At 42.0% G+C, this 13,171-nt stretch overlaps 1 protein-coding gene across 1 annotated transcript in view; it reads left to right on the top strand.

The window, feature by feature from the left end:
- The first annotated feature begins 4,192 nt into the window (after positions 1–4,192).
- The window catches only part of LOC125483780 (spectrin beta chain, non-erythrocytic 1-like), a 34,133-nt gene continuing 25,154 nt past the window's right edge, over positions 4,193–13,171 (top strand). The window contains exon 1 of the mRNA XM_048600446.1: positions 4,193–4,292. Coding sequence (XP_048456403.1) covers positions 4,193–4,292 — 100 coding nt within the window. The remainder of the gene's footprint in view (positions 4,293–13,171) is intronic.

Below are 13,171 nucleotides of genomic sequence, written 5' to 3'. Positions count from 1 at the left end.
GGATGTACATAGAGTTCATTTGTCAACTATGGGGAAGTGGGACTAGTTTAGTTTGGGAACATGGTCAGTGTGGACTAGTTGGACTGAAGGATCTGTTTCCATGCTGTATGACTCTATGGCTCTAAGAGCCTTACTCTGCGATCGGAAGGTATGCGTTTGATTCCTGTGTCTTTGTTAAAGTGGCAATTAGCTGGAAAGGTGAAACTTCTCATGGGCAAATCTCCTGCTCCCCAGGAATCTCTGAAAATGTTCTTGACTCTCTGAACTAGAGTCAGAGACTTCAGGTAGTTCTGCAGCAGTTGTCTGAATAAGAGAGATGTATCCCAGGATGTTATGAGACGCATGTCAGACTGCAATGAAGGCAAGAAAAGAGATTGTAGCGGCTCTAATATTAATTTTCTAATCCCCTCTGGCTATACAAGGGGTTCAAAAGAACTGGAGGGCAGCAAATATGCCATTATTTAAGGAAGTTAGCAAGAATAAATCAGGAAAATACAGGCCACCTAACATCGGTGGTAGGGAAACTATTGGAAAAAATTCTGAGGGACAGAATTAATCTCCACTTAGAGAGGTGTGGATTTATCAAGGATAGTTGGTGATATTTTATCCAGGGGAGATCATGTGTAACAAATTTGATTGAATCTTTCAAGAATGTGACTAGGTGTGACGAAGAAGGTAGTATCGTTGATGTGGTCTACATGGACTTCAGTAAAGCTTTTGACAAGGTGTCGCTTGGTAAACTGGTGAAGAAGTTAAGAGCCAATGGGATCTAGGGGAACTTGGCAAATTGAATCCAAAATTGGCTTCATGGTTGAAAGGTGTTTTTGTGACTGGAAGCCTATGTCCAGTGGCATACCCAGGGTTTGGTGTTGGGTCCCTTGCGTTCTTGTGTACATGAATAATCTAAACAAGAATGTATGAGCTATGTCCAACTAGTCCACGCTGATCATGTTCCCAAACTGAACTAGTCCCACTTCCCTGTAGTTGACAAATGAACTGTATGCACATCCAGCCACTTTGAATGGGTATCCACAATGACTAAGAACATTGAACCAATGAATGGACCTGCATATTCGACGTGTAACCGAGTCAAGGGTTTACCCAGCCATTCCCATTCCCATTCCCATTCCCAGCCATGTAGAGGAGCTGCTGGCAATAACTTTTGTCCTTGTTGGCACTCTGGGCACTGCCCCACCAACGCAGCTATGTCTACATCCAATCCTGGCCACCAGCCATAACTTCTTACCAACACTTTCATTGCAGATAACACAAAAATTGTTAGTGTGGTAAATAGTCAGAAGGAAAGCCTTAGAATACAGGATGATATTGATGGGCTGATCAGATGGAGACAGTGACGAATGGAACTTAATCCGGAAAAGTGGGAGGTGATGCATTTTGGGAGAAGAACACAAGTGAGTGAAGGTTGAATAGTTGGAAGTACAGAGGTTCAGAGGGACCTTGAATGTATGTCTATAGATCCTTGAAGGCAATAGGACGGGTAGACAAGGTGGTTAAGGAAGATAGCGGATATCTGTCTTCATACTCAAGGTATTGAATACAAGAGGAGGGAGGTTATGATCGAGCTGGATATAATGTTAGTTGGGTGACAGCTGGAGTGCTGTGTGCACTTTTGGTCACCACACTATAAGAAATTTGTGTTAGTACTGGAGGGGTGCAGAAAAGACACACCAGGATGTTTCCTTGGTTGGAGCGATTAAGCTATGAAGAGAGACTGGATAGGCTGGGGTTGAATTCCTTAGAGCAGAGAAGGCTCAGAGGCCATCTGATTGAGGAGTATCAGGTTCTGAGGGGCACAGACAGGATCGATAGGGAGAAATTGTTCCCCTTAGTAGATGGGTCAATAACCGGGGGCATCGTTTTAAGGAGAGGAGCATGTGGTTCAAAGGGGATTTAAGGAAAAAGATTTCTGGAACTCACTGCCTAAAAGAGTGGTAGAGGCAGGAACCCTCAAGACATATAATAATTAATTAGATGATGACCAGGGTGGACACAACGGACTGAAGGGACTGTAACAAGTCTTTGACTCTGCTATTCTCTGAATAGTCGCCCAGGAAATATTAGGTTAAGCATAACAAACACTGATGTAACTACATCACCAACACTCTTAATAACATCCCCACAAGTCTCCTGATGCTCCAACAATACCTCAAACCCTGCTGACTCATACCTTGAACCCCTGATTAGCCCTCCAACCTGACTACCTATCTGATATGATTATCGCCAAAATAATTCAACTAATCACCCTGAACTTCCAATCCAACTACCCATTTGACTACTTGACTAACCTCCCAACCTATCTACCTTTAGCGATGACCTGATGACACACTTACCTTTGCCTTTGACCTGAGCACCCTGACCTTAACCTAACACCTGGCTAAGTCTTCTGAACATTGACCAGCCCTCAATCTAACTACCCTACTGAAGACACAACAACATCCCTAACCAGATGTAATGACCCTTTCCCTTGATTTCTTTATTCTCCTGAATATACCGCTACCCACACCTGCCAATATGTTTGAGACCCACAAGATCGTAAGGGCATCCAATACTGAAAGCAGAAAGAATGTTTCTCATTACAGGGGAGACTCAATCTAGAGGAGCCAGCAATAAAATCAGGGTCTCCCATTTCAGACTGAGGTGAGGAGGATTTGTTTCTCTTGGAGCAAAGTAAATGTTTGTAACTTTCTTCTCGAGACAGTAGTGACTGGAGGGTCATGGGACACTTAAGGCAGAGGTGGATCAATTCTTAACTAACAACAGAGTCAAAGGTTATCAGATATCATAGGAATATGGAATTGAGGGCCCAAACAGATTAGCCATCGTCATGGTGAATGAAAGATCAGGCCAAAAGCCAAATGGCCTTCTGCTAATTCATATGTGCCCCCAATCTGACTAACCCTCCTTAACCTGACCACTCCACATTCAACTACTCACCCACAACCCTATCCAACCTCCCCGCTTTACCAACCCCTCACCCAACTCCCTCCCTTTTACCACCCCCTCACCGGACCTCCCCACTTTACCACCCCCTCATCCAATTTACCCACTTTACTGACTCACTTTACCTCCACCTCAGCCAACTTACCTCTCTCATTCATCCTACCCACTGACCCACCTACTCACTGTAGAAATAAGAGATAATCATTGTTGTGTGAACAGCGACAAGCTTTCTTGAACATGACTTTATACAGAGGATGGTAAGAGAGAATGTGTTCTCTGGAACCTGCAGTTCCCTGTGATCCAATGTCACTATGAACATTTCTGCTTTTGGACATGTTCTATAGCTATACATAGACTAAAGGGAGACTGCACATCTACTGTACATCTTCGTCTATGTTCTTTTGTGGTATCTCTTTTTTAGCATTAACTTTTAGCAGCTTTATCCCATTTTGCTCCCAAGCCCACAAGTTTCCTTTTCGTGATGAGCTTATCTCCTGCTGCATTCTGTATCCTTTCAGAGGATGTGTAGGACAAACGTGATCTCTTGTCATTTCCTTGCAGAGCCAATGGATTTGTGAAATGGATTGGCAATTTCTGATGCTGCCTGGTCTTCGGGCTGTGATGCGAAGACATGAATGTGGCAGCAGTGAAGACAAATCAAAGAAGGAAGGATCCAAAGGAGCAGACTGTACGATTTGAATGACCACACTGTCTTGAAAAGAAGGTCAAAGAAGTCGACATCTCGTTCCCCTCTCTTTCTGCTTAGCTGTCTGCTCTAGGAATGAACATGTCAGATATAAAGTAGCATGGTGGCTCAGCGGTTAGCACTACTTTCTTATGGAACCAGGGACCTGGGTTCAATTCCACCCTCAGATGACTGTCTGTGTGGAGTTTGCACAGTCTTCCTGTGTCTGTGTCCTCCCGCAGTCCAAAGATGTGCAGATTAGATGGGTTGGCCATGGTAAATGTGGGGCTACAGGGGTGGGGTTGGGATAGGTCTGGGTGGGATGCTCTTCTGAGGGTAGGCGTAGTCTCGATGGACCAAATGGCCTGCTTCCACGCTGTAGGATACTACGATTCCATAAAGAAGTGGATGAAAAGGTGATCTGAAGACAATGCTGGAGGTGAGAAGTGAAGACTTCTCCATTACGTCTAGGGTAGGAACTTCCCTTCTGTAGGTGGTCGTATCACATCGACACTTGTGATGACATGAGGCTGCTAAGATGCAGCCATGGACATCACAGATAAACTGCTAAAGCAGGATCAAGAAGAAATTCCACCATGGTACTCCAATCTGAAGATCAACGCGCAAAGCCAACCTTCTTCTACAGGTAGTTTCTGTCAGAAACAGGATCCAAAGATTTTTGTTCTCTGTCTGTCAACATTTTTTGTAAAGAAGATTGTTTTCATCTTCTTCATGGTTCTTGTGTGCAGCATGCAAAGTTTAATTGTGCTTTTTGACCATTAATTTTTAGCTCAGTAAGTCTTCCTGTGGCGGTTAGATTGTGCCAGTTCTTGTTGAGTCTTGATCTGGTCAACCTGGTTTGACCACTGGCCCAGGTTCCACTGCGGATTTAGAGCCAGTGTGTGCAGAATGTGGTTTTGTTTCCACCTTGCTTTGAAAATGAGCTTGTCAACTTCACATCTGGTCAGATGCCAAGATTGCCATATCTTTCCCCAGCTGTGTGACCCTGCCCACAATCATCCTTCATTCCTCTGGCTCTGGCTTGTCTTCCATCAGAGAGTGGACAAACATTCCCTCTCTAAGACTTTATTCTTTGGAATTCTCTCCCAAAACCATTTGGCTTTGCTACTTCTCCCGCAAACGTCCTCATTTCCCGCTCGGCATTCACCACTCCTCTTTTAAACCATTCCAAGGCATGTGGGGAATGTACATAAACACAGTGAATTGCTGGGGGATTTCAAAGTACTGAATTTGTTTTGGGTTTCAACACACCTGAGAGACACTAATCTGTAGTTATGCCCCTCAGCTTTGAACCACAGCCCACACTGCCACCTATGGGTGGTTTCAATAATTAATAAACATCGTGGCAATACAGTGTTTGTTGTACTTGTTTGATTTATTTTCAATCTGTAAAACGTTCTATTCTTGCCACTGAATTTTGCCTCACAGAGATCTTCACCTTCCATTTCTCCATTACCCTTTCTTCTCAGTCCTGAATCATTTGACAATAGTCAGTGTTAAAGAGATCAAAATAATTTAAGAGAAAGATTAAAATAAATGGAAATATATTAAAAGCCAAAGGTACAAGAACTAACACATTGGCATGGATGGAAGTTTGGCTGGCTAACAGGAGATGGAGGGTTGGCATAAATGGGTTATTTAGGGTTTGCAAGAAAAAAATGAGTGGTGTACCAGAGATCAATCAGCATTGTGACCTCAAATGTTCACAATTTAGATTAAATAACTTGGATGAAGGGACAGAAGGTATGGTTGCTAAACTTGCTGATTTGGAAACAAAAGGAAGTAGGCTGTGAAGGGGGCACAAGGGTGCTACAAATGGACGTTGACATGTTGAGTGGGTGAGCAAAGATCTGGCAAATGGAGTATAAAGTCGGAAGATACAACATTCAGAGGTAGTAAGAACTGCAGATGCCGGAGTCAGAGATAACAGAGTGTGGAGCGCTGGAGGAACACAGCAGGCCAGGCAGTGTCATAGGAGCAGGAAAGCTGACATTTCGGGTCAGGACCCTTCTTTTTTCTGAAGAAGGATCCCGACCTGAAACGTCAGTTTTCCTGTTTCTCTCGATATGACATTGTCCATTTTGGTAGGAAAATAAAGAAAAAGCTTATTATCCAAATGGTGGGAGATTGTAGAACGCTAAGGTGCAGAGGAATCTGGGTGTTCCCCTGCGTTAATTTGCAAAGCATTAATATGCAAATAGAGCAAATATTTAGGAGAGCAAATTAAATGTCATCATCCATTGCTATTTTGGAACTGTAATAGTGTCTCTGCCTCTAGGCCAGAAGGTGCAGCTTCAAGTCCCACCTTCTGCGGAGGTTTGTCAGGTTCAAATAGGCTGATCCAAAATACTTCTTTTTATTCTTTTTACAAAAGTGAAAAAGGTTATGCTTCTGTTAGGCAGGGCATTGGTAAGATCACATTTGCATTACTGTGTTCTGTATTGTCTTCTTTTGTTTGGAAATATTTAGATGTATTGGAAGCAGTTTAAAAAACACCCTTCTCTTAACTAATGGATGGGCAGATTGTCTTATGAAAAATATAAAGGTACTTAAACGTGCTACCTCCTCTAGGAGCCTGGTGGTATTATCGCTGCACTGTTACCCAGAGACACAGGTAATTTTCTGGCAGATGGGAACTTGAATTCAATAAAGAATCTAGAATTCAGTGTCCAATGATGACCATGATTGCCAATAGTTGAAAAAACCCATCTGGTTCACTAATGTCCTTTAGGGAAGGAAACTGCCATCCTTTCCTGGTCTGGCCTACATGTGACTTCAGACCCACAACAACATAATTGACTCTTAACTGCCCTCTGGGCAATTAGGGGTGATCAATAAATACTAGCTTAGCCAACTACGCACTCATCCCGTGAATAAATTTTTAAAAAATCAGCATCTGCTGGAGCTTAGGAGAATAAGAAATAATTTGACTGAAATGTGTAAGATCCTGAGGGGTCTGGACAAGGTGCTTGTGGGAAGGGTGTTTGCTCTGATGGGAGAATCAAGAGCTTGTAGTCACTGTTCCACAGTGTGGGTGCACCCATTTAAGACAGAGACAAGGAGGAATTCTTTTCTCGAGGTTATGAGTCTTTAGAACTCTCTTCCTCAAAGGGAGGCAGAATATTTTTGAATATTTTCAAGTCAGAGGCAGATAGATTCTTGGTAACCAAAGGACTGAAAGGTTAAATGCGGTAGGTGGGAATATGGATAGTCAGATCAGACATGATCTTATTGAATGGTGGAGCAGGCTGAAGGGGCCAAGAGACTTATTCCTGCTCTTAATTTTTCTGATTAGACATATGCTCAAAAAAAACTGATTTTAGGCTGCATGGTGTCATTTAGTCAGCTGATAGTGCCCATGCACTCTTGATAAGACCTTCCTTTCGCTGCAAATCCATTTTCCTTTCGCTGCAAATCCACAAGTGCATATTATCCAATGGAGCAGCATGACACTGAGGCTAATTATAAACTTCACACTGCAACATTAAAATTAACAGTTGACCTTCAGCATTAATGGCAGCACATACACCTTCGACCGATGTTTTGTTCTCCTCTTTTAATGCGCCCTGTGGAAACATTGCCACTTGCTGAGCTACAGACCAACACCATCAGCCCCCTCTTTAAATTCCCCATACTTAATTGAGATTACAGTGTGAACAGATAACAGAGGGTTTCACAGCCAAACCTAATCCAATAGCCACAGGCATTATTCTCCAGCAGGAGTTATTGCTCAAAAAGAGGAAGACTAGGTAGTTTTCATTTCCTAATCTAAAGGCATTTGAAACAACTGAAGCAGTTGCCTGCTATATTGAGAAGAGCTAAGCTGACACAGAATTTGGCCATTATTGGTCAATTTAGCTTAATGGATCAGTGCATTTACTGACAAGGTCATCAAGAGCAGCTATTGAGCTCAAAGGGAATTTTCATCTCATCTCCAACTCCTGTGTCTGAAACACACACTACAACACTGTAATGGTGACCCAAAATTAGTTTATGAAGAAAGAATATACTTTCTTGACCCTGGTATAGTCCATCTCAAATGTCAAATTTAATCCTTTGTACTGGAGATTCTATGATTGTAGTCTGGCCTATATGTGATTCCAGACCCACAGCAATGTGATTGACTATTAACTGCCCTCTGGGCAACTGGGGATGGGCAACAAGTGCTGGCCTAGCCAGTGATGTCCATTTACCATGATTGAATTAAAACAAAAATCACGTGAGCTGATACAAGGTAGAAATGCTAAGTTGAGACTCAAAGCCCATGATGCTAAGCATGAAGCTATCATTCACTTCTCTGCCTCAAGAGGCATTGTTACCATATCCTCCCACTGGGATTTACCAATCACTCGATTATCTATTCCCAAGGGAAAAAAGTGGAAAAGTGAAACAAAGTCAAATGAAATGGCGTCTTCTCGTGGGATAGCAAAGGCAGAAAGCTCCTTCCCAACACCCTAATCTCCATCTAAAGTAAATGAGCAGCTCACAGCCTCCTGACTAACAAGGATGCAGAAATTATCCAGAGGAGGTCAGGGGAATATAAATGGCAATAGTTTTGCAATTAACAAGTAATATAACAAACTCATTGAGACTGCTGGCATTTCACAGTTGACGCGTTGACTGATGGATATAAATTCCAAGTCAGATATAGAAGATTAAATATTGTACCCAGTTCAACAATGGCTGTTACAAAAATAGATTCAAAGCAACTTATCTCCTTCTCAGCAGCAGATACTAAAATCGATCAACTCTCTTATCATTCAAAATTCAGTAGAACCTCCTTTTGATACCACTTAAGTCACCTCATAAATAATTAGTTTCAAATAAAATGCAAGAGTTTTATTTTTGTTCATTGATTTTAACATTGGAGAGAATCACGGGATCACACTGCTGCAATGGAATTTACTGTCAAATACATGTATTACTCAGGCAAATTGACTAGTGTTTGTTTATTTAAATTGAAAAGTTTAGTTTTACAAGATATGTAAGTCTCTTGCATCTGTCTATAGACACTGAGTGTCCTCCACCACAGCAGCTTTTTTTGAGCAACATGGCTACAGGGTAAGTCACTCCATTTGAGACTCCACTCTGCTCGCCAGTTCTCTTTCCTTTTCCTTTCTTTTTCTCTTCTTCTTCTTCTTTTTCCTCTCTGCAGTAATTCTATCCCTCCCCTCAATCCCTGGCTTCTTTAACTATCTACCTAAGGAGTTCAGAAGGAGTCGGGTGTCAGCAGGGAACCGCGTGGTGGGAGCCAAATGCGTGCGCCGGAGAGGCGGTGAGAGCGGGGCCGATGAGCGGGCAGTGGGCAGTGAGAGTGGGGATGGTGAGAGCGGGGCTGGTGAGCGGGCAGTGGGCAGTGAGAGTGGGGCCGGTGAGGCGGCAGTGGGCGGTGAGAGCGGGGCCGAAGAGGGGGCGGTGGGCGGTGAGAGCGGGGTCGGTGAGGCAGGGACGGTGAGAGCGGGGTCGGTGAGGCAGGGATGGTGACAGCAGGTCGGTGAGACGGCGATGGCAGTGGGAGCCTCCTGGGTTTCCCAGCGAATGGAGTGGTGTCTGAACCATTGTGGAGATGGGACTTGGGACTCTAAGATCTGAGTTTTCATTTTTTCTTGTTTACCTTTTGGCTCTGTTAAAATCTTTTAATTCAGGTTTTTGTAACCAAGCAGGTGCCAGTGAATTGTGACTTTGTGCACTTTTCGCTGTACTTATGCATTCCCATATGTAGTACGTGTGACAAATAAATAAATAATAACAAATGATACCAAAACCTGTACTGAAACTCAATCTGGGAGTTAATCAGTCCTTGTATGAAACATTTCTTGGTATAATTCCCAAGCTTATTTTCACCACTTTGTATGTATGTCTTTTTGATCTGCATAATTTCTATTCTGTTTCCTACCTTAGATCTCTTAGGAGATTCCCCGTCCATTGCCATGTCTCAAGGTTTACGTGTTTCTAGACTTTCCTTGTAACTTAGTCCTTTGTTACAGAGTGAGGGTATCATCACCCTTCCCTTAATGCACCTAGAGATCAGATAACTAGAACTAAATGCAAGATTCAAGATGCCAACCGACCACAATCCAATGGTTGGGTGATAGAATCAGCTTTGCACTTCACTGATTTGGCTCAAGACATCTGCATTCTGTTCAATGTTTGCTGCTCTTTTACTGGTGATGCAAACTGTTCACAATACCTTTCCCTGATTTTGTTCTCTCATATCTGTGGTTAAATGGACATCATCAAGTAAACATCACGTACATACACATCCCCTCAAATTTTTTGCTTCGATTTCAAAACCTTGTCACTTATTAGTGCTGAATTCCATCGAGCAATGTCCCATTCTACTGTCCAGGCCCTGCTGTAGTTCTTTGACAGTTTCAGGTTCAGATTCATTTGCAATCCCAATCATCATCTGAAAACAAGCAGTGGATGTCAGAGTCAAAGTTGTACATTATAGATTGGACACTGTTATAATTCCCTTCGTTGGAAGTTTTCTGCAAGTATTGAAACACTGCATTGGAGGACTTATTGACATCTGCCTGTGTCATTTTTACAACAGAAAAACTAAATGAGTTAATCAAACATGATGTTAAGTTTCTGAAAGTATTTTGGCCAGCATTTCCAAGGCTTTTTTTTTCCACAAAGGCAATTCTCAAGATTATTCATAATGACTGTTTTTGTTATTTTTATCAGTTACTGATGAAGACAAGTTGGAATCTGCAAGTCTACCTGGATTTCCTTTCTTTTTAATGTCAGTACGAAGTGCTGTGTCTTTTTCCAATCCGCACGGATTTTCCCTGTATTCAGTGGCACAGTGGAAGATACAATGCATGTGGTATACTTTTCAGAAAAGGTACCACACAGGCGATTTTGGAGAGCATTGAGGGTTATAAAATTAGAAGAGGGAGCAAACTGAACTGAAATGTGGTTACAGGGAAGAAGGAAAGAGTCAGAGTTGAGGGCAATTTCTCGGAAGTTGGAAATGGGTAAGAGGTGATTCTCAGAATCTGTTCATTGTGTGCAATGATTTGGTTATAGGGCTGGATGACAAGCTACCTTAAAGTACTTCAAAGTTTATTCTTCTAAATGTTGTTAACATCAAAAGGTACACTAACAAATTAATATGTAACAAAAATTTGAATTCAGGACTAAAATGATGGAGGAAAGATTTGTGTTTCCATGACTGACATGATAGAATAAAGAAAGCAATAATTCAAATGCAGCCTGTGAAATTATTTCACAGCAAACTTCTCTTTTGTTTAAAAATTCCAAACAAGAAAATATTGTGATTTTTTTTCTCTCCCTCAGCCTGAAAAATTCAAAACTATGGTCCCAAAGCTGAAGTGGAATATCAAATGTTGAGAAGTGATTTGGTTGAGGATTTTAGGGTTTTGAAAGGAATTAAAGTGATAGACAGAAGAGAAAGAAAGAAAATGAAGGTGGGGAAGTCTAGGAGAAGGGATTGTAACCTTAAAATCAGAGATAAGACTATTCAGGAGTAGTGAAGAAGATATCCCTTCCACAACAAAAAACAATATCAACATTTTCAATTAATAAATCTGAAATAGGTTTTTATTAGCTCAAGATATGGAACCAAGGTGGGAGATTGAGGTTAAGATCAAGATTAGCTACAACCTAAATAAAGAACAAACTCAAGGGTCTAAATATCTAGCTGTTCCCAGTTGAATTGTTAACACCACTAGTAGAATGTAAAAATAGAAAGATAAATTTATACATGCAGCTGAGGTTATAAACAGGCATAGGAATTTATAACAAGAAAACATTGACACAAAAATAGACCTACAGAAAGTTAGGACTCCAGTAAATGTGATTTTTGACGTTATAGATGGATACCTAAATATATAGCTGTAATTAAACTATTTTTCTATAGTACAGTACTCATATAATTTTCATGAAAACCTTTTATACATCTAATGATATGCTTCCTTCCTTTCATCATATGTAGCGCACAAAGAGTGGGTAACTGACTGAAAAGCACAAATTACTGGCTTGGATGACCAAATTTCAAAGCATATTTGAATATGCCTCTACTTGTGTGACATTGCCAACTATTGATCAGAAAGGTAGTCGTAATTCCAGCTTTGAGTAAATATTCAAAACATTGGTTTCTGAACAAGCCATGAGAATGAGAAAAGCCAAGAATTTGCTGAAAATGAAGCAAAGTGAAGACCAGTAATGGACACCTCACCTAGGGAATACTAGGAGCAACATTTCGTCAGATGAAACATCATTCCTTACAGTTTGATAAGAAAACAAGTGGATTATTGAAATACTTTGGAGCTTAGACATTTCCCGACAAGTAATATTCTTAGTCGCTACAGTCAAATTAGGTTTTTTTTAAAATTGAATTGACAATCCCTTCAACAATTGCGAAAGCCAGAGGGCTGAATATTCCCAAGCCTCTGTGTACAATGTGGGCAATGCTGTGTCAGTTGGGAAAATATGACGTGATTGGGAAAAATTAGATTCTTGACTTTGAGGAAAAGAAGTCCAATTTTCCACCCAAGTTTTGAGCAGAGACGTAAAGTGAGCAGGGAGAGGCTGATTGCTTGTGTTTGCATAGCATAATTACCTATTTTCACCTCATATATACATAGTTTCTATTCTTCCACATGGTGGAGAGAAGCTGATATGAAAGTCAGAGTAGGTGGCTCCTGCTCACTGCTTGACCGATGCACCCATCCCCCAGCAACCCCCTTTCCCATCAAACCCCTCCTCTAGGCCTCATTTGGGACAGTCATCTACGACGCCTCAGGGCATGCTCCATGGGTAGCAACCACCCACACAACTTGTCCACATAGGTTGGCATCAAGCACCTACCAGCCTCATCATATCAGCCTGTCACATCTCCAGCTCCATTAGGACACTGTTGACCAGCAAAATACAGCAATTTGGAGCACATCAATATCCTTCATTGTCAAGCTGTTGCCAGGCCCACTTTACTAGCAGGGTCAGGCACCCATTTCATGGAGTGGAACACTATGCACCTCAGGGATCTTCACGTGATTCGTCAGCATTTACCACCCATGCCTACTTGCACGCTCACAGCATCTCCACTTTGCCTTGTTCTTGCTTCTTTGCATATTGTTGCCTCATTTAGAACTTCCAGGCTCATAGTTCTTCAGTCTTGCCTTGCCTTTAAAGTAGACAAAATCTTATCACGGTTGTCAGCAGTGGCCAGTCAAGGAGGCGGATGTGTTACATATGTGATTCTTCGACTGGAAGTTGCCAAGATGCCTTGAGAACATTCATCTTCCTGTTTCAAGGGTCAGATCCCTTACAAGACTGGTTACTGGGAGACATGGTGGCTCTGTGGTTAGCGCTGCTGCCTCACGGCACCAAGGAACCAGGTTTGATTCCAGCCTTGGGTGACCATCTGCCTATGTGGAGTTTGCATGTTCTCCCTGTGTCTGTGTGGATTTTCCGGTTTCCTCCCACAGTCCAAAGATGTTCACTTTGGGTGGATTGAATGTGCTAAATTTCCTT

This window comes from Rhincodon typus, chromosome 8, assembly GCF_021869965.1.
Source record: "Rhincodon typus isolate 14 chromosome 8, sRhiTyp1.1, whole genome shotgun sequence".
NCBI classification, from domain to species: domain Eukaryota; kingdom Metazoa; phylum Chordata; class Chondrichthyes; order Orectolobiformes; family Rhincodontidae; genus Rhincodon; species Rhincodon typus.
The sequence above is the reverse complement of the archived record's forward strand: the minus strand, read 5'-3'. Positions and strand labels throughout refer to the sequence as shown.